At 45.5% G+C, this 22,324-nt stretch overlaps 1 protein-coding gene across 1 annotated transcript in view; it reads right to left on the reverse strand.

The window, feature by feature from the left end:
* Window positions 1-22,324, reverse strand: part of OTOA (otoancorin) — a 159,808-nt gene that overhangs the window by 114,177 nt on the left and 23,307 nt on the right. Inside the window, exons 6-7 of the mRNA XM_040356824.1 lie at window positions 4,380-4,517; window positions 802-1,034 (exon numbers count right to left, since the gene is read on the reverse strand). Coding sequence (XP_040212758.1) covers window positions 802-1,034; window positions 4,380-4,517 — 371 coding nt within the window. The remainder of the gene's footprint in view (window positions 1-801; window positions 1,035-4,379; window positions 4,518-22,324) is intronic.

A 22,324-nucleotide genomic window follows, 5' to 3' on the forward strand; every position in this document is an offset into this window, starting at 1 on the left:
AGCAGCAGGATCAACCAGGTTTTTTGCAGAATACAGAAAACAAATCTCAGTGACTGAACAAGTATGAACAGCATGTAATACACCATTTATTGATAGTTTTTTTATGTTGTGGATTTAGGGACACTTTAACTATTAGAAAAATTGAATAAATGTTCTAAAAACAATGTTTTTGAACACAATTCTTCTGGTCCGCCTCCTTTGCAGCACTCTACCCCATTCCCCAATGTAAAAATGCTAACTTAGAGAAATGTAAAAAAAAATGGTAAAAAGGTAAAAAATACTCATGTTACCAGCATACTCACCCAGGCGAGGCCAACGCCACTGCGCCTTGACAAGAGAATATGGGAAAGCCAAGGATCCTAAACTTCACAAGAATGGAGTCTAATACAGTGCTGGAGCATCTTCTCGTGAAATTCTGAATCATCATTTTTGTTTACACTTACATTTTTCTTCTAATGTTTTAACACTTTTAATTATATCACTATCTATTTTAACATGGTGGGTTATAATCTAAATGGACTTTACATTTATATGCATGGTCGACTTGATTACTTGCATAATCCCAAACCATCTGCTATTTCCATCTTTTAGACCATTTCTTTCTAAACCCTCACAAAATTCAGAGGGAGTTAAAATCTATTAAATATAAAATATCCTTTTATTATTTTATAAACCTACCGAGCAACAATGCTCTATTGTGTTTCTTTTGTTACTTGAACAACGAAATAAAGAATACACATGTAGATATGAAATCAAAGGATATGATACCAGATAATAATTGCATGTGGGCATCATACTTACAGGTTTCGGAAGGGGTCGTCTAATATTTCAGTTGGCAATTTTACTATCATATTTGTGTCCAAGTACATCTCCCCATACATGCGTAGAACGTGTCCCAGTATGTCTACACATTCTGCTGAATTCAGAGCTTGAAGGCATTTCTGGTAGGTGAGGATGAATAATGTCCGATTTCCTGTGGGACATTGAAATACCTTCTCTCTCATAGTTTCAAAATCCAGAAAAATACTGATGTCCTGGAACAACAGAAATACACAAGCGTTGACACCAGATAGTTTTTGATAAAATGGGGAATAGTTAGACCCTCTGTTAAGTTTTTATTGGTGTCTGTGTTCCCATTGGGAAGAATCACTTCTCTATTTGTACCAGTGACCCTTCCCTACCAGGGCTGGACTGGGACAGAAATTTGGCCCTGGAGTTCATCTAGACTGGCCCACTTTGACAGGTCTCTCCCATGGCGGCCGGACAACTCCCGCCCCCCCCCGGCCACCCAAGCCCCCTCTCCCCCTTCACTAGCCACTAGCCGTTCTACTTTAGTAAAACGGCTGGTACTGGTACTCTTATAGGCAGTACCAGTGGGAAAGGTCGACATTATTTCACCGAGGGGAAAGAAACAGTTTGGTGCCCCCCCTTATGGGACACGATTAGGCAGAAGTGAGAAACTCCCAGGCCATAGCTGTTGAGTCAGCTGTCTGTCCCCTCCCCCCATGCTCCTCTGCAATCCCCCTGCTCCTCTGGTCCTCCCCCTGCTTCTTTGTTCCCCCCAGGTGAGCACTGCGAGGAGGGAGAGACAGAGGAGCGGAGGGGGGCGGCAGTCCGCTGTCACTGAAGCCGGCCCACTGAGCCATCGGCCCACCGGGAAACTCCCTGTAGTCCCAATGGCCAGTCCATCCCTGTTCCCTACTTTTATTCAAAGCTAGAAAAAAGTTTTGACTATGCATACACTTTAGCTACCAAAATGAATTAAAAGACAAATTTTCATACAAATTCCACAAAGCATTCCAATGGGAGAAAAATAAATGTGCAAGCCTTGAGTAAAGTTATATGAATCTTGTGTAAAAACATTCATAAATGGACCCCCCATATGTCCTGCGACCAGACTAAAGTGGCTAGTAAGCATTGTTTCAAATGAAACTGATTTTTACCTGTCGTCTCTGTATAGTGTAGACCAGTGGTCGCCAAACTGTGTCCCTGGGGCCGGATGTGGCCCTTTGCTTGCCTCTATTCGGCCCTTGGGGCTCTATTCCATTCACAACTAACAATAATGATGGGGCACTATTCCACACACTGACACCAAGGATGGGGTGCTATTCCTCCCACCGATATCAACCATAGGGCACTAGTCCTACCACTAAAACCAATGATGGGGCGGGGTTTACTTCCTTTGACGCTTGGGCTTTTTCTACTCCCAATGGCCACAGTCCGGGCCCCCCTAAAGTCTGAAGGACGATAAACTGGCCCTTTGTGTAGAAAGTTTGGAGACCACTGGTGTAGACCAACCAAAGTTTCTCCAGAGGTTGGTAGGGGTTCCTTGGGCAATGAGAAAAGTCTCACGCAAGTAACCACTGACACCATTAAACTTTTTAGCTATCTGTAAGGGGGAATTCCTCCCAATGACCTCAAATGTAAGGAGCATTTATACGCCAAGGTATACAGCTACTCTTTAGTGTATTATCTTTCATGGCATTGTGCACACTTGAATTATAGAATTAGGTCAGCTGGCTCATGCATTTGTATAGCTTGTTTGGATTGTTTTGGTATCTTATATGTTTCCTAACTGCTCTCTCTTGTTCTGATGAAACTTTCAACTAAATAAAGGATGTCTAAAAAAAATGTGAGCATTCTTTTTACTGGTCAATACTCCAATGTACTGTAATCTTAAAACTGGCTATAGATAGATCAAAATTTAGCTGGTTCGGCATGGACAGGCCAAATTTCTATCCATCTATGGCTGTTCCCGTTCCAAAGAAGTTGAACTAATGATCAACCCCTATCAAACTGGCTTGTTGGAAAATCAACTGCAAAGCTGATCAGTGAATACTCCTCACTGTGCTCTTGTATTGTAAGGCCTCGTACACACGACCGAGTTTCTCAGCAAAAACCAGCAAGAAACTTGCTGGTTTTTTTTTTGCCGAGTAAACCGGTCGTGTGTACATTTTCGACGAGGAAACTGTCGAGGAACTCGTCGAGCCAAAAAGAGAGCATGTTCTTCTTTTCCTCGACGGGAATGGAGAAAATTGGCACGTCGAGTTCCTCGACAGCCTAACAAGGAACTCGACGAGCAAAACGATGTGTTTCGCCCGTCGAGTTCCTCGGTCGTGTGTACGAGGCCTGACAGTGGGGAGGATTCCTCCATCCATCTCGCTTGTGTGGAAAGGAGAATACGTTCAGTTTTTTTTAATCAGCCCAATTCTTCAGCCAATAGAAGATTGGCTATAGGTCCACCCACTGCCTGCTTTCAATCACAAGGAAAGTGAACCTGAACTAGTGTCTTTGAATCCCCATCAGGCTCTGCTCACCAAGCAACAAAAATCCTCGGCTACTGCGCTGCATATCTGACCTCTCAGCCCCCAGTGAGGGACACACCATTTGAAACACTTGGAAGTATCAGATAGATGGCACCTGCAAATTTTCAAGAGTGCAAACATTATTTACATCACCTGCGGAAAAGGTGAATATACACCTTCTTCTTTGATGATGGCCATACATGGTGCGATAAAACAGAACAATCAATGTCCGATTTGACAAAACAACAGCGATGGAGCAAGACACAAATGGTTCGGGGAAGAGTTGAGCCACACGTAGTGACAGTTTCATTCAACCCAAGATGATCAGTGGTGGGAGGAAAAAAATTGATAGGGTCGATAGATGGTGTTTTTCCTGCCCTTGTGAAACACTTATGCGGCGTACACAGTACACACGATCGGATTTTCCATCGGAAAAACCTTGGAGGGTTTTTCAGACGGAATTCCGCTCAAGCTTAGCTTGCATAGACACTGTCCGTCAAGAACGCGGTGACGTACAACACTACGACGAGCCGAGAAAATTAAGTTCAATGCTTCTGAGCATGCGCAGAATTGTTTCCGAGCATGCAAAGAATTGTTTCCGAGCATGTGTCAAAATTTTGCGCGTCGGAATTGCTACAGATGATCGAATTTTTTCCATTGGAAAATTTGAGAACCAGCTCTCAATCTTTTGTTGGCGTAAATTCCGACAGCAAAAGTCTGATGGAGCATACATACGGTCAAAATTTTGATTCAAAAGCTCACATCGGACTTTGCTGTCAGATCGTGTGTATGGGGCATTACGATCGATCTACATGTAAGGGTGCAAAAATGCCATAGATTAACCCTGTGCAATTTTTTTTTTCTTTGCGCAAAGGATTGACTTTGGTTGATCAAAAACACCACTATCTGATGTTCATTGCCTGTTTATGACTTTTTTTCTCACTCAATCAATTGGTTAAATCAGTTCATTTTTATCACACTGTATGGCCACCATTACACAGATTTTCCTCATACACGTTGATGAAGGAGAGCCTCATCTGTAGTTCAGTAAGCAAGCACCATGTTTTCACATACCTCAGTAAAGTCTTCTTTCTTCCCTGTGAGCAGATATTTCATAGCAAGAGGAAATAACTGGTGATCAAGTTGTTGCAGTTCGGTCAGAAGATACTCTGGGTCTTCAGTGAGTTGTTTGATATAATTTGTTACAGAAAGCTTAAATAAAGAGAAGAGTAAAACCTTTTATACGACATTGATAACTTACTGTGGCTTTCAGCAGCCTTGAATGTGATTTTTTGGGGTGGAACTTCCGCTTATCAGCTTCCTCCCCCCTCTGGTGCCACATTTGGTACCTTTCAGGAGGGAGGGGGGAATGGGTACCTGCTTCTGACAGGTACCCTTCCCCACTTCAGGAAGACCGTGGCTCCGTCCCTCAGAAGTTCGGCCCCCCTCCTCCTTTCCCCCGCCGCCAGGCCAGTTAGAAAGCGCAGAGCGCTTCACACATGCAAAGTAAGGAAACTGCTTAGAAGCTGGAAGGCTTCACTGCCGGTTTCCCTTACCAGGAATGGTGGTGGCAGCACCCAGAAGCCGATCCAAAGATCAGCTGGGGTGCTGATATCGCAGGCTCCCTGGACAAATATTAAAAGTCAACAGCTACAATATTTGTAGCTACTGACTTTAATGTTTTTCCCCCAGGCGGAAACTCCTCTTTAAAGCGGTATTAAACCCAAAAGCAAACATTTATTTTACTGCAGCTTACCAAATGTTAGATGTGGTGGCTACATTAGTTTTTTATTTTTTTGGACCTTTTTTCCCCCTTTATTTGCACCTAGTGACCTAGTCAGTAATTCTGTTGTTTTTCAATAGAACAAGGTATTCTGCAGATGTAGCAGCTAGAGGGATGAGACAAACTATTTAACGCTGTCAGGGATGCTTACAATGATTAGCTTTTTATTTATGTGCTGTTTTCAAAAGTGTTAGCTGGAGTTTGGCTTCAATTTGTTTTCTAAATCTGCTACTACATCTAACAACCCCCCCCCCCACCCAGATTAAAAATGCTGCTCTCCAAAAGGAGAGCTCCTTCCTCCAGAGTGGGAGCACTCTAATACAGGAGGAGCTAGATTCAGGTACAGCGGCGTACCTTTTGGTATGAGATGCGCTACGCCGACGTAAATCAAGGAGCCCAGAACAGTATTCTGAAAGATCCCATGCCGTACGTTGCGCCGGCGTAGTGTAATTAGGCCGGCGTAAGCCCGCCTAATTGAAAATAGACAGGTAGGGGGCGTGCTTCATTTAAATTAGCCGTGACCCCATGTAAATGAATTGCCGTTCGTACGGCGCATGCGCACGCATGCTCAGAATCACGTCGCATATACTCCCTAAGAAACGTTGGCGCAATGCTTTCGACGTGAACGTAACCTACGCACAGCCCCATTCACGTACCACTTACGTAAACGACGTAAAATTCGACGGCTGTTCCGACGTCCATATCTTAGCATTGGCTGCGCCTCATATTGCAGGGGTAACGTTACACCGGATGTAAGCCTAAGGTAAACGGCGTAGCGGGCGCAAGTACGTTCGTGAATCGGCGTATCTACCTAATTTACATATTCTACGCGTAAATCTACAGAAGCGCCCCTAGCGGCCAGCGTAAATATGCACCCTAGATACGACGGCGTACTAAGACTTACGTCGGTCGGAGGAAGCAGTAATTCAGGCGTATCTAGCTCCCTGAATAGCAAGCATAGATACGACGGCGCATCTTTCAACTTACGCGGCGTATCTATAGATACGTCGACGTAAAGGGTACCTGAATCCAGCGAGGTGTTTTACTGGCCAGATCTCCAGATGAAAACAGAGAGAAAAAGGCCTACAAAAGAAAAAAGTAAACGAAAGCAGCCACCACATCTAATGATTAGTAAGCTGCAGTATGTTAAATTTTGGTCTTGGGTTTAATACTTATTTAAAGGTCTTATACGGAATGCAATATACATGACAGCAGTGCTTTAAGTGGGCCAAAAGAGGTGCCGGTACTCTATTTTTGTTTATAGCGCAAAAAATAAAAAACGCAGAGGTGATCAAATACCACCAAAATGAAGCTCTATTTGTGGGGAAAAAAGGACTTCAATTTTGTTTGGGAGGCACGTCGCACGACCGCGCAAATGTCAGTTAAAGCGACGCAGTGCCGGAAGCTGAAATTTCGCCTGGGCACGAAGGGGGTTTATGTGCCCAGTAAGCAAGTGGTTAATTGTCTCCCTGTTGAATCTCTTTTTGTCCCTGCTGAATGACCTACATCAGACACGTGGATTTAAACTGTAATTTCTGATTTGATTCAAGCAATATGTCTTTGTTTTGTGGTCGATATGCATGTCATAAAAATGCATTGCATCCTATAGGGAGAATGTGCTTATACTATGGTTTTCCTTATTCTAATATAATTGGAGAAAAGGCATCAAAGAAAAGCCATAAAATGTGAGATGATATTTTTTCTTTATGCAAATAAATACCTGATAGTCATCATGCCAAAATGAAAATCTGTTCCTTTCTGGTGCTTTTTGTGACCGGGATCAATTTGTCTTTAAACACCCCCTTCCCCCCATAAAACCTGAAATGTCTTACTCTTACCTGACCTTGCCTGCAGTGTGTGTGTGCTGCTGCCGCCTGCCTGCAGTGCTGCCTGGCTTTGGGGTTCCCCGTTCCCGGATGGAAAGTCTCCTCTGACCTGGCGCCGGGCGGCTGTCCTCCGACCGGCTCCAGAAACTTCAGCGCGCCCCACGTCACTCATGGGGGAAGACCAAAAGGATGAAGGCGCGCAGAGGAGGGTAGGCGGAGCAAGCTGTGGCTGGTCACACTTTTCATCAAGCATGGGGGGTGCCTGTCACACTTGGCTCCTCCATGCTGACACAGGGAACTGCTGACATGAGCTGATTGGATGGTTGGTTAAGGTTTATTGTGCATACCGCCGCCGGGGCTTGCGGGAGGCGGCCGTAGGAATCATTATCTTTATGAAGGGATTTATTTTTATTTTGGGCGTCCCCCCCTCTATAGCGCCGATGGCACTTCCCAGGTCTGAATGAGATGACACTCGGCGACGGCGGTGAGAAAAAAAAAAAAAACCTCGGTCATTGCCTTGCCCTGCTCACCGGGCCCCACTCAGCTGCGGGCCCCATAGCGCCCGCGTGGGTCGCTATCATATTCCTGGCATGGGGCTGCGTTCCGGTACGGGAAACCCACGTACTGGGCGCACAGAGAGGTGCTGGTACTCTCCAGGGCGATTTTTGGAAGTGGCGGTACTGAGTACCGCCTGGTTCCGGCCCAGTTAAAGCACTGCATGACAGAAATAACCCCAAACAATTATGTATTTTATTATTTTATGTGTCATATCGTTCCATTTTTCTTATGTCATGACATCAAGTACAATCATAAATAACATTTTATCACTAGAGGGTACAACCTTCTAACAATTATTTTCCTTGCTGAACAATTGCAAGTACAGAGTAAGACAAGCTCTGATAGTAAATTATATTACAAGCTGTACATATAGTGACCTGAGCTGGCTAATTTCTGCACATTTTACAGTAATGCCCTGTACACACGATCGGTTCATCCGATGAATGAATGAATGAAAAACTTATAAAGCGCGGCGCATGCGAACTGAATCGCCTCTGGGCGCTAGTTGTTCGTGTCTCATGACATCAAAAGAGCAGAGTTTTGATCTGTCTTCTGAAAGTCAGGTGGTTTTCCTCCAACCGAATGCTGGTTGGTAACGCGTTCCATAGTCTAGGACCCTGAAAAGCAAACCTTCTTTCTCCTTTGGACTTGTATTTGGTTTTTGGTACCCTGACCAGATTTTGGTCGGAGGATCGCAGAACGCGATTCGAATTGTGAGGTTCTATCTTGTCGCAAAGATATTGCGGAGCCTTCCCATGGATGCACTTATGTGTCAGGCAGAGTGCTTTAAATGCAATTCTGTCTTTTACTGGCAGCCAGTGAAGGGTTCTCAACGAAGGTGAGATTGATTCCCATTTTTTTTTCCCAGTCACCAGTCTGGCGGCCGTATTCTGAACGACTTGCAGACGGGAGATTTGGTACTTTGGGAGTCCGAGGTACAGGGCGTTGGCATAGTCCAGTCTGGAATTCACGATTGTTCCCACCACGACTGCTACGTCTTCTTTGGGGATAAATGGAATAAGTCTGCGTAGTAGGCGCAACAGATGGTGCGCTCCGCTGACTACTGACCCTATTTGTGCGTCCATTGTCATGAAGGTGTCGAAGATGACCCCGAGACTTTTGACTTTGGAGCTAGGGGTGATGATTTGGCCCAGAATGGGCGGGGGTGTCCAAGTTGTTGCCAGTTGACTCTTTCGGCTGGCGTGAAACATAAGGAGTTCTGTTTTTGAACTGTTGAGTTTAAGATAACTCTTTGTCATCCAGTTTTCTATCAAAGAGAGACATTTCTCTAAACTGGGATGATGATCCTTTTTGTTGCAGATGCGAAAATACAGTTGCGTATCGTCTGCATAAGAGTGATAGAGTAGTTCTTGGCTACTGATAATATCAAAGAGAGGGCGAAGATAGATGTTGAAAAGCACCGGTGACAGGGGGGATCCTTGGGGGACTCCACATGACACCGTGCGCTTTTCCGACGTGAAAGAACCCAATTTAACTGTTTGTGATCGGTTTTCAAGAAAGGAAGAAAACCATGGTAAATCACCTTCTGCGACTTCTGCTACCTTGGCTAGTCGCATCAGTAACAATTTGTGGTCTACCGTGTCAAAGGCTGCGCTTAGGTCCAGCAGAACCAGGAGACAAGATTCTCCTTCGTCTGCGGCCTCGAGGGCATCGTCCCATATTTTGAGTAAGGCTGTTTCTGTCCCGTGTCCGGGACGGAAGCCTGATTGTAATGGATCCAGCAGATTGTGGGTATCTAGATGCTGTTGCAGCTGTTGTACCACTACTTTCTCCATTATCTTGGAGAGAACATTTAGGCCTGTTATGGGACGGCGGTGAGTTGGGTCCTTGGGATCCAGGTTAGGTTTTTTTCTAGATGGGCTGGATTGTGCCCTCTTTCAACAGGGATGGCACTGTGCCTTCCTTAAATGATTGGTTTATAAGCTGTGTGATGGGTGGTGCCAGGATGTCGGCACATTCCTTCAGCAGTTTGGTGGGGATGATATCATTGGGCGATGTGCTGTTCCGCAAAGCACCAATGATATTTTTTGTGGTATCGATGGAGATCGGTTCCAGAGTGAACTTTGTTGATTGTAGAGCGTTTCTGTGGGTGTTTTGTGGTTGATTGAAGGGGGGGTTGAGGGGGGTATTGTTTTGCAGAATGCTTTCCCGGATTCTTTCAATTTTGTTGATGAAGAAATCCGATAGTTCATTACAGAACTCTTGGGTGTCTGAGTTGGGGACTTCAAGACATCCTGGATTCATGGACCGTTTTCATCGGACGAACCGATCGTGTGTGGGCCCCATCGTTTTTTTCCCCATCTGTGAAAAAACTTAGAACCTGTTTTAAAATGATCTGATGGTTAAAAAACCAATAGAAAAAAATGATCGCCTGTAGGGAAATCCATCGGTCAAAAATCCATGCATGCTCAGAATCAAGTCGACGCATGCTCGGAAGCATTAAACTTAATTTTTCTCTGCACGTCGTCGTGTTTTACGTCACCGCGTTGGACACGATCAAATTTATAACCGATGGTGTGTAGGCAAGACTGATGAAAGTCAGCTTCATCGGATATCTGATGAAAAAATCCATCGGTCCGTTTTCATCGGATGAACCGATCGCGTGTCTACGTGGCATAACACTTTAAAGTGGAATTCCAGGCTATAACTATCTACTCTGAAATCTGGTCCCACCTCCACCTAACTCTTATTCTAACTACCGTGTAGAAGGAAAATGCAACTACTTACCTATTCTCAGGGTGCTCCAGTCATGTGATTGGCTCCCAGCGGTGGCTTCAGTGTAGAAGAGGGATAGCCGACCATGGATGCTCCATAGTATGCCTATCGGTGACACCACCACTCAGGCAATCTATTCGTTGTCAGCACTCCCTCCTCTGCCCTGAAGCTAGGCTGCTCGGGAGATTACTTGACCTGACTGGAGCGCCATGAGAATAGGCAAGTATAAGCAGAGTGGTCAGGCCCCATGAACACAGGACGTCAAAAATGGCGCTTTTACAGGTGTTTAACTTATTTTTTCTTCCTCTAAATGCCCCTTTGTGGCACACATACAGTGCCTTGAAAAAGTATTCACACCCCTTGAAATTTTCCACATTTGGCATGCAACCAAAAACGTAAATGTATTTTATTGGGATTTTATGTGATAGACCAACACAAAGTGGCATATAATTGTGAAGTGGAAGGAAAATTAAAATTTTTTATTTTTATTTTTACAAATAAATATGTGAAAAGTGTGGCGTGCATTTGTATTCAGCCCCCCGAGCCAATACTTTGTAGAATCACATCTCGTTGTAATTACAGCTGCAAGTCTTTTTGGGTATGTCTCTACCAGTTTTGCACATCTAGAGAGTTAAAGTTTTGCCCATTCTTCTTTGCAAAATAGGTCAAGCTCTCTCAGATTGGATCGAGAGCGTCTGTGAATAGCAATTTTCAAGTCTTGACATATATTCTCAATTGGATTTAGGGCTGGACTTTGATCTAAGCCATTCCATTGTAGCTCTGGCTGTATGTTTAGGGTTGTTGTCTTGCTGGAAGGTGAACCTCCTACCCAGTCTCAAGTCTTTTGCAGACTCTTATGCCCCATACACACGATCAGACCTTTGTCTGACCAAATTCACATCGGAATTCCGATGGAATTATATCGGAGGAAAAGAGAACATTCTCTATGTAATCTCCGATGGAATTCATCTGAATTTCCGATGGAATTTCTCAGACGGGGCATTCATACGGTTGGAATTTCCGATGGAAAAAGTCTGTCTGACATTTTCCATCGCAAATTCCGATCGTGTGTATGAGGCCTAACAGGTTTGCTTCTAAGATTGCTTGGTATTTGGCTCCATCCATTATCCCATCACCTCTGACCAGCTTCCCTCTCCCTGCTAAAGAAAAGCATTCCCACAACATGATGCTGCTACCACCATGTTTCACGGTTTGGATGGTGTGTTCAGGGTGATGTGTAGTGTTAGTTTTCCGCCACACATAGCATTTTGCTTTTAGGCCAAAAAGTTAAATTTTGGTCTCATCTGACCAGAGCACCTTCTTCCTTATGTTTGCTGTGTCCCCCACATGGCTTCTTGCAAAATGTAAACAGGACTTCTTATGTCTTTTTTTCAACAATGGATTTCTTCTTGACACTCTTCCATAAAGGCCAGAATTGTGGAGTGCACGACCAATGCCGCATACACACGATCATTAATTGGGTTGGAAAAAACTGTTTTTTTAAAATGTAATTTAAAATGATCGTGTGTGGGCTTCAGAGCTTTTTTCGGGTTCTGAAAAACGGGCACATTTTTTTTGAACATGCTCTATTTTTCACAACGTTTTAAACAATGTCTTTTTTCGGGTTGTAAAAAATGATCGCGTGTGGGCTTTAACAACGTGAAAAACCTGCGCATGCTCAGAAGCAAGTTATGAGATGGGAGCGCTCGTTCTGGTAAAACTACCGTTCGTAATGGAGTAAGCACATTCATCACGCTGTAACAGACAGAAAAGCGCGAATTGTCTTTTACTAACACAAAATCAGCTAAAGCAGCTCAAAAGGTGGCGTCATCCGAATGGAACTTCCCCTTTATAGTGCCGTCGTATGTGTTGTACGTCACCGCCCTTTGCTAGAGCATTTTTTTTTTTTAACAATCGTGTGTAGGCAAGGATGTTTTAATGATGAAGTTGAAAAAAACGTCATTTTCCACAGGACAGTTGTCCTGTGGAAAGATTCTCCCACTTGACCTGTGAATCTCTGCAGCTCCTCCAAAGTTACCATGACCTGTCTGGTGTGTTCCTTGGCCTCCCCGATGCTATTTGTTCACTAAGATTCTCTAACAAACCGCTGAGGGCTTCGCAGAACAGCTGTATTTATACTGAGATTAAATTAGACACAGGTGGACTCTATTTACTATTAAAGTGACTTCTGAAGGCAATTGGTTCCCCTAGATTTTAGTTGGGGGTATCAGAGTAAGGAGCTAAATACAAATGCACCCACACTTTTCAGATATTTATTTAAAAAAAAAAAAAAATCATTTATCATTTTCCTTCCACTTCACAATCATGTGCCACTTTGTGTTGGTCTTAAAATACAATCCCAATAAAATACATTTAAGTTTTTGGTTGTAACATGACAACATGTGAAACATTTCAAGGGGTATGAATACTTTTTCAAGGCACTGTGGGTGTTTACAGGTGCTTAGCAGCAAAACCGTTTAGAGGCAGGAAAAAAAACCTTCACTTGCACACTCAGAAGAGGAACGTTTGGGTGGAAAAAAGTTAATAAACGTGCATTAACACTGGACGTGTTTAGAAGCGGTTCTGCATTAACGCATTCTAATGGGCAGGAATAAATGGATATTCTGGCAAATAGAACGCATTGACACCAAACACGTGAACATGCAGAAATCCAGATGCAAAATCTGGCTTTAGATGCGTTTTTTAAACTGCTCTAGGCGATACCATGTCTGCTAGTAGGTAGGCGGTCGAGGGGTAGTAAAAACACAAATCAATTGCTTTTACCATGGCCGTTCACAAGAAAGGAGCCAAAAGTATAATACAAAGCAATAATGGGTGCATAAACTGCTTGCTTTTAAATATGTTTAATTATGTATTAAAGGTTTGTGTTTTTTCACCTTAATGCATCTTATGCATTAAGGTGAAAAAACACCTGGCTATCACAGGGCCCCCAGCCCCCCCCCCCCCCGTTTTACTTACCTGAGCCCGTCACCTGCTCTGCACGTTCACGGGGTCCTCTTCTCCACAGAGCCTCGGCATTGATTGGATAGACTGATAGCAGCGTAGCCATTGGCTCCCGCTGCTGTCAATAAAATCCAATGACACGGCCTCCAGGGGATGGGACAGAGTCATACACTCTTTGTCTATGGACACAAAGTGTATGACAGGGAGTGTGCCCGCTAGGTAACCCCCTCGGGAGAGAGCTTCCCAGAGGTGGTTAGCTATTGCAGGGAGGAGCCACGAGAGCCACCGTGGGACAACAGAACAGCAGGATCGGGGCCACTCTGTGCAAAATGAGCTGCACAGTGGAGGTAAGCATGACATTTACAACCACTTAAACTGCATTAATTTTGTATCTTTATATCTGTCAGAGCATTTAGTTTTGAATATATTGCTTTATTTGTGCGGCCTTCTTTGGACTTTCAGCCAGAAATCAACAGTTTCACTCCATATGAGAATTGCTGCTCTAGTATCACTGTTGTTCTGATACAAATTAACAAGAAAATCACAAAGCCGGGGTGTACTTCACTTGTATAGAAAGCCCTGTAGTAAGGGGAACCCAGGCAGAGGGGCACATGACTGGGGGAACACTGTGCGGTGCGCACATACAGCAAAGGGAAGTGGGATGGGTTTTTTGCAGGCACTAGGGGTGGGGAGTTCCTAACACGAGGAGAGCTAGTTATAAGCAGGGGTGGGCGGGGCTGATCATTCGGCCCCATCCAAGGTATAGGTAACACACAGACTGTTTTTGCCTCCCTCCCTCCCTCCCTGTGGAAGTGTCTGGTATGGGTATTTGTTTTTCATGTTATTTTTGTGTTTCAGGTGGACGTTGGCATTTGATCTGGGGTTCCTGAGGGTTGGGTGGTGGTTGGTATATACATATTAGATGGATATACCTGAGATGGTTGGTATGAGTTGGGGCCTGTCATGGGATGGACACCTTCCCTATCTGGTTAGGTGGGGGCTATTGGTCAATCAGGCTGAAGAGTAAAATGAAGGCGGAAGTCATAGGGCCTGATTTACCAAGCCTTTACTCCATGACTCATGGAGTAAAAGCAGGAGTAGCAGCCGTTTGGCCATTTACTAAAGAAATACGCTGCTAGTGCAGTGTATTTCCCTAGTTACTAATGTGCTCCGTGCGCCCAGGAGAGGGTGCATTGTGCACCAGTACAGACCTGGCGCACGGCACATTAAACTGTAAATTGCGGGGGTTTGGGCGGGAGTTTATTAGGGGGGGAGGTGGGGGGATGCAGGGGAAGTGAAGTGACATGTGTTTTAAAGTGTTTGGCGGGCCGAATTGAAAGGGAAAGTGTTTTTTGAAAACAGATCCCCGTACGCTTGCACAGTGCGCCTGAACCTCGGGAGGTTCATTTGCATACTGGGCATGCGCAGAGAGAAAAGTCAGGGATTCCCGTGCGCCTTGTCAGTACGCCGTGAAAATCTTGGTAAATACCAAGCGGCGTACCCGTGAATGCGCTGCGTGACGCGGCGCACGGGAATCTCCGAGCTGTTTTCAGCCCTGAAGGGGAACTCGGCGCCAAATTTCAAACTTGAAATCGGCGCGGGTCCCCCTTCAGGGCTACATTAGGCTCTTAGGCTTGGTCCGGAACGTGAGGGGTTAAACCCGCGCCGATTCGGCGCGGGGGTCCCCCCCAGATCCAAACCAAGCCCTCATCCCAAGCATGCAGTCTGGCCCGGACAGGAATGGGGGAGGGGACGAGCGAGCGGCCCCCCCCCCTCTTGAGCCGTACCAGACCGCATGCCCTCAACATGGGGGAGTGTGTGCTGTGGGGGAGGGGGGCACTGCCCCCCCACCCCACAGCACTCTTGCCCCCATGTCGATAGGGACAAGAGCCTCTTCCCGACAACCCTTGCCATTGGTTGTCGGGGTATGCGGGCGGGGCTAATCGGAATCTGCGAGCTCCCTTTAATAAGGGGGCCCCCAGATGCCGGCCCCCCACCCTATGTGAATGAGTATGGGGTACATCGTACCTCTACCCATTCACATGGGGGAAATGTAAAGTAAAATAAAACACCACACAGAATAAAATATTTTATTAATCTGCTCCGGAGCCCCCCCTTTCTTCTTTAGCTCTCTTAGAAGGGGGGGTTTCTTCTCTCCCGATCTTCCGCCGGGACCCTGGGCTTCGGTGATTTCTGCCGGGGGAGGGCGCCATCCCTCGGTCCTCTCCGGAGCCTTCCGCCGGATGCCCCCACCCCATTTAAGCTCTTTTTCATTAGGGAGGGGCATCCGGACTTCGGGGTCTTCTGCCGGGGGATGGCGCCTATCCCCCGGTCTTTCCGGTGCCTTCCGCCAGGGTTCCGGTCTTCCTGGTCTTCTGCCGGGGGTGCGCCAACTCCCCGGTCTTTTCTCTGCTCCCTCTTCTGCCTGGCTCCCCCGCGGAGCCAGGGCTTTCTTCCGTCTTCTTTCTTCTCTCTTCCTTCTTCTGCCTGTCTCCTCCGGGAGCCCAGGGCTTGTCTCCGCTGTCTTCTTGCTTCTCTTCCATTGGATGTTGACACGACGAGGTCCGGCGCTGGAATGCCTTCTGAGCAGTGGGCATGGACTTATATAGGGCAATGCCACCATGTGACCTCAACCCATGTGACATCACATTCCCATCATGCCCAGGGAATGTGATGTCACATGGGTTGAGGTCACATGGTGGCATTACCCTATATAAGTCCATGCCCGCCGCTGACACGGCATGTCAGCGCGGAACCTCGTCGTGTCAACATCGAATGGAAGAGAAGGAAGAAGACAGCGGAGACAAGCCCTGGGCTCCCGGAGGAGACAGGCAGAAGAAGGAAGAGAGAAGAAAGAAGACGGAAGAAAGCCCTGGCTCCGCGGGGGAGCCAGGCAGAAGAGGGAGCAGAGAAGACAGAAGAGAAAAGACCGGGGAGTTGGCGCACCCCCGGCAGAAGACCAGGAAGACCGGAACCCTGGCGGAAGGCACCGGAAAGACCGGGGGATAGGCGCCATCCCCCGGCAGAAGACCCCGAAGTCCGGATGCCCCTCCCTAATGAAAAAGAGCTTAAATGGGGTGGGGGCATCCGGCGGAAGGCTCCGGAGAGGACCGAGGGATGGCGCCCTCCCCCGGCAGAAATCACCGAAGCCCAGGGTCCCGGCGGAAGATCGGGAGAGAAGAAACCCCCCCTTCTAAGAGAGCTAAAGAAGAAAGGGGGGGCTCCGGAGCAGATTAATAAAATATTTTATTCTGTGTGGTGTTTTTTTTACTTTACATTTCCCCCATGTGAATGGGTAGAGGTACGATGTACCCCATACTCATTCACATAGGGTGGGGGGCCGGAATCTGGGGACCCCTTTATTAAAGGGGTCTCTCAGATTCTGATAAGCTCTCCGCCCGCATACCCCGACAACCAACGGCCAGGGTTGTCGGGAAGAGGCTCTTGTCCCTATCGACATGGGGGCAAGAGTGCTTTGGGGTGGGGGGGCAGTGCCCCCCTCCCCCACAGCACACACTCCCCCATGTTGAGGGCATGTGGTCTGGTATGTCTCAGGAGGGAGGGGGGCGCTCGCTCGTCCCCACCCCCATTCCTGTCTGACCAGACTGCGTGCCTGGGATAAGTGCTTGGTTTGGATCTTGGGGGTGACCCCCACGCTATTTTTTTTTGCGCGGGTTTAACCCCTTATGTTCCAGACCAAGCCTAAGAGCCTGGTATGCACCTGGAGGGAACCCACCTTATTTTTTTTTTCGGGGGTCTGGAGTTCCCCTTCATGAACAGCGATCTGTCATTTACACATGTCAGTCCCCCCCCCTACAGTTAGAACACACCCAGGGAACATATTTAACCCCTCCCTCGCACCTAGTGTTAACCCCTTCCCTGCCAGTGGCATTTTTTGAGTAAGCAATGCATTTTTTACAGCACTGATCGCTAGAAAAATGCCAATGGTTCCAAAAAAGTGTTCGATGTGTCCGCCATAATGTCGCAGTACCGATAAAAATCGCTGATCGCCCCAATAACTAGTTAAAACAACAACAAAAAAAAATTTGTAGACGCTATAACTTTTTCAAAAACCAAACACTAAACGCTATTTGCGATTTTTTGGAACCAAAAAGATGTAGAATACGTATCGGCCTAAACTGAGGGGTTTTTTAGTTTTTTCAATATATATTTTTGGGGATATTTATTATAGCAAAAAGTAAAACTAGTTTTTACATATGTGGGCGGGACTTACGCAAGTCCCGCCCACATATATAAACATCGTTCAAACCACACATGTGAGGTATTGACACGTGCGTTAGAGCGAGAGCAATACTTTTACCACTAGACCTTCTTTGTAACTATAAACTGGTAACCTGGAAAAAAAAGAAAAAGGTTGCCTATGGGGATATTCACGGAATTCATTTTGGCCCCATTGCAGGAGTGTTTCCAATAGTAAAGCGTGACATGTAAGGTATCTATTTACTCAGTGTAACATCATCTTTCACATTATCCCCAAAAATTGGGCTCACTTTTGTGTTTTGTTAATTTTTAACCACTTGAGCCCGGACCATATTTCTGGTCAATGACCGGGCAAGTTTTTGTGATTCGGCACGGCGTCGCTTTAACTGACAATTGCGCAGTCGTGCGACGTGGCTCCCAAACAAAATTGGCAACCTTTTTTTTCACACAAATAGATTATTAAATGTGCGTGTTTACTTCTGTCTTTAACACCTCCCCTTCAGGCTGGAAAGCATCAGATCAGGGGAAACCAAAAAAAAAAAGCTCTCATTCCATTGCAGCTTGGTTCCTACATGTGTGATGAACTGAGCATGCTCAAACACTTAGAAAAAAAATATCCTTTCTTTTTAAAAGGTGAAAAACACTCATTGGATGCTCATAGAGCGTGGTTTGGATTAATTGCAGGTGTGCCCAATTACAAGCTCACCCAAACTAGAGACTGCAATTTGTTCATGTGATTCCAATTGCTTCATTACTAGCACTGTTATAAAAAGCTTGGATCGATCAGTCCTCAGCTGCCCTCAGAAGGGGCAGGCTGGCAGGCAGAAATGCTGTTGCTAAACACAAATGTGGTTTGTTGCTTTTTGCCAATGGTTTTGGTTTATTTTTAAATGATGATCACTTTGATGTATTTGTCTATGTGGCCTTATTTTATGAAAAATGTGTAAAGCTATGGTTATTTAGAATTTTGAAATGTATTTTTGTTTGTTTGTCTTTTTTTGCTTTCCTTGTTTTGTTGACCAATAAAAATTACTTTAAAATTGTTAAGTTTTTGTCTTTTGTTACTTTTTCATGCTACATATGTTGACAGCTGCAGCTGAACTAGGTTTGGGCCTAACAAATTATGTGTGATTTTTGTCTAAGCTTCTTTCCTGGTGTGTAATCATGAAATGTTTGCCATGTTTATTCTCCCTGACTTTAAAGACAAAAACTGGTAAGTATTTTATTTATTCTGCAGTGGTCCTCAGCCCTCAAGTACCCCCGACAGGACATGTTTTGGGGATTTCTCTTATCAAGAATTGCTGTCCAGACTGTATTTTAAAGCACATGTGCAAGATGAAGGAAAACCTGCAAACATGGCCTGTGGGGGGGGGGTTTGCTATTGGTGGACAGGCTTGATGTGCTGATTTACAGCACTGTGCTTAAATCTAGCGCAAGGCAATCCTATTCAAATTGTGGGTGTTTGAGGGAAGCCAAGTGAGTGTTAGAACCCCTGCTTTGTGTTTTTTTATTTTTGTGATGAGCTTTGTGTCCCTTTTCTTAAAATTGGCTTCACTTCCTGTCACACAGCTGAACAGGAAGTGAGGTTAAAACCCTACCAGTGTCTTTTCTTGGGGACACAGGTCAATCTTAACTAGTGTCCCCATTAAGCAAATTGCACTCCAGCACTGCTGTGTACACCCCAAATCATGGGTCTTCAAACTACGGCCCTCCAGTTGTTCAGGAACTACAATTCCCATCATGCCTAGTCATGTCTGTGAATGTCAGTGCATTACAAGGCCTCATGGGATGTGTAGTTCTAAAACAGCTGGAGGGCCGTAGTTTGAGGATCCCTGCCCCAAATGATTATTTAGTTTGGGGTTTAGTAAAGGCAAAGCCACTCTGCAGTACAAGCATAGTTGCTGAAAATCAGAGAGGAAGCACTGATGGTTTTAACATCCAATCCTGTAGAAGCAAAGTTGTTTTGTTTTCTTTCTTCCTTGCTTTGCACTTGTAGTGCAAAGTGGATTTGCCTTTAGTCAATGGACCCCAAAGTCCAAGATCCCTAATAATTTGGGGTGTACACAGCAAAATGCTAGAGTGCAATTTACATAATGGGAAACTATTTAGCTTGATCTCTGTGTCCCCAAGAAAAGATATTAGTAAGGTTTTACCCTCACTTCCTGTTTGGCTATGTGACAGGAAGTGAATGAATTAGAAAGGGTGAAGACACCTCACAAATGTTGTCACTATCAGGGGTGCAGACATCCCCAAAAAATGAGCAGATAATACTTATTTGCAAATTAATAATTTTTTAGTTAACATTGGGTGGGGTGCTCTAACGCACACATTCCTACATATTAGCAACGCTCTATCCTGGCCTATTGGCATGGTTATATTTTTTGGGGCTCTCAATAAAACTCTATGAAATTTGTGCTTAAACTAGAACCAGGGGCGGACTGACAACTCATGTGGCCCCTGGGCAATAGAAGATTATGGGGCCCCTCTGGCTTACAGATGACCACCACGCCAGGAGGTAGTGCAGAGGCGGGCAGCTAAAATCTTGGGATATTCACATTAAAAGCATGTCATTTTCGGACATATCAGGGACAGATCTAAAAAAAACACAGATTTTTACATACTGTCCCTGGTTTTACTGAGCCTGGCAACCCGGATGGGGCCCCCCTAGTGGCATGGGGCCCTTGGGCAGTGCCCGAGTGACTCAATGGTCAGTCCGCCCCTGACAAGAACTATAATCAACAAGTTTTATTTTCTTTAATTTTGGATAGAGTGAGGGAGTGTTATAGGCCCTGTCAGTTTATTTTGTATTATCTGTGTCCAATTGGGGAGATTTGCCTTCACTTCCTGCCCCATAGCCAAACAGGAAGTGAGAGAAAAACTATGCAAATTAACCACTTCCCGCCCAGCCTATGGCCGATTTACGTCCGGGAAGTGGTTACACAATCCTGACAGGACGTCCTGCAGGATTTCATGCCGCACGCGCCTGTGGGGGCACGCAGTGCGGCGATCGGTGATGCGGGGTGTCAGTCTGATCTCAGTAAAGAGTCTCTCACGGAGACGGAGACTCTTTACCACGTGATCAGCCGTGTCCAATCACGGCTGATCACGATGTAAACAGGAAGAGCCATCGATGGCTCTTCCTCACTCGCGTCTGACAGACTCGAGTATAGGAGAGCCGATCGGCGGCTCTCCTGACAGGGGGCGTTCGCGCTGATTGTTTATCAGCGCAGCCCCCCCTCGGATCACCACACTGGACCACCAGGGATGCCCACCCTGGACCACCAGGGTGTGCAAAAACAAAAAAAATATAGAACAAAAAAACAAAAAGCAATAAAAAATAAGAAAAAAGATGCCAATCAGTGCCCACAAATGGGCACTGACTGGGAAAATCAGTGCCACCCCACAGTGTCCATCAGTGCCACCCCACAGTGCCCATCCATGCACAGTGCCCACCTATCAGTGCCCACCTGTGCCACCCATAAGTATCCATCAGTGCCACCCATAAGTGCCGCCCATCTGTGCCGCCCATGAGTGCCCATCAGTGCCGCCTATGAGTGCCCATCAGTGCCGCATAGCAGCGCCGCCAATCAATGCCACCTCATCTGTGCCGTCAGTACTACCTCATCGATGTCCATCAGTGCCATCTCATCGGTGCCCATCAGTGCCGCCATATCAGTGCCCGTAATTGAAAGAGAAAAACTTATTTACAAAAAAATTAACCTAAAAAAATAAAAACTTTTTTTTGTTTCAAAATTTGCAGTCTTTTTTTAGTTGTTGCGCAAAAAAAAAAAAAACGCAGAGGTGATCAAATAACAACAAAAGAAAGCTCTATTTGTGGGGAAAAAAGGACGCCAATTTTGTTTGGGTACAGTGTTGTATGACCGCGCAATTGCCATTCAAAGTGCGACAGTGTTGAAAGCTGAAAATTGGCTTGGCGGGAAGGTGCGTAAGTGCCTGGTATGGAAGTGGTTAAGGGAATCCAGTGCCCCCCCAGAACTAGTGTGTGGGTCCCCTGAAAATTACTGGGCGGGGTTATACAAAAACAGGGTGTGACCTTGACAGGAAGGGGTGGGTCATTTTTCTATTAGGAGGTGCAGATATGTAGTCAGGCCTAGGGCAGAACCAAACCTAAATATACTACTGCATATTAGGGCTTATTTAGACCGGAACCGATTTACAGCGTGTTTTTATATTGTGGGAGGAAACCCACGCAGGCACAGGGAGAACATGCAAACTCCATGCAGATGCTGTCACGGGCGGGATTCGAACCAACGACTCTTTTGCTGCTAGGTCAAAGTGCTATACACTACACCACTGTGGTGAACGAACATGATTGCAGCTGAAAGCATGAGAACTTTTTTTTTTTTTTTCAATACCATGCTTTCCAGCCTTATTGACCCCGCCTCTCTCCATAAAGAGGACCTGTCACACACTAGTCCTATTACAAGGGATGTTTACATTCCTTGTAATAGGAAGAAAACTGATCATTTTTTCTTTATTTTTTTATTTCAGTGTAAAACATTATAAAACTAAATAAAAATAAATAAGAAAACCCCAAATAAATTTTTTAAAGCGCCCCGTCCCGACGAGCTCGCGCACAGAAGCAAACGCATACGCGAGTAGCGCCCGCATATGAAAACGGTATTCAAACCACACAAGTGAGGTATCGCCGCGATCGTTAGAGTGAGAGCAATAATTCTAGCCCTAGACCTACTCTGCAACTCAAAAAATGCAACCTGTAGAATTTTTTAAACGTCGCCTATCGAGATTTTTAAAGGGTAAAAGTTTGATGCCATGCCACGAGCGGGCGCAATTTTTAAGCGTGACATGTTGGGTATCATTTTACTCGGCGTAACATTATCTTTCACAATATATAAAAAAATTGGGCAAAATGTATTGTTGTCTTATTTTTTAATTCAAAAAAGTGATTT

This window comes from Rana temporaria, chromosome 6 (assembly GCF_905171775.1).
Source record: "Rana temporaria chromosome 6, aRanTem1.1, whole genome shotgun sequence".
NCBI classification, from domain to species: Eukaryota; Metazoa; Chordata; class Amphibia; order Anura; family Ranidae; genus Rana; species Rana temporaria.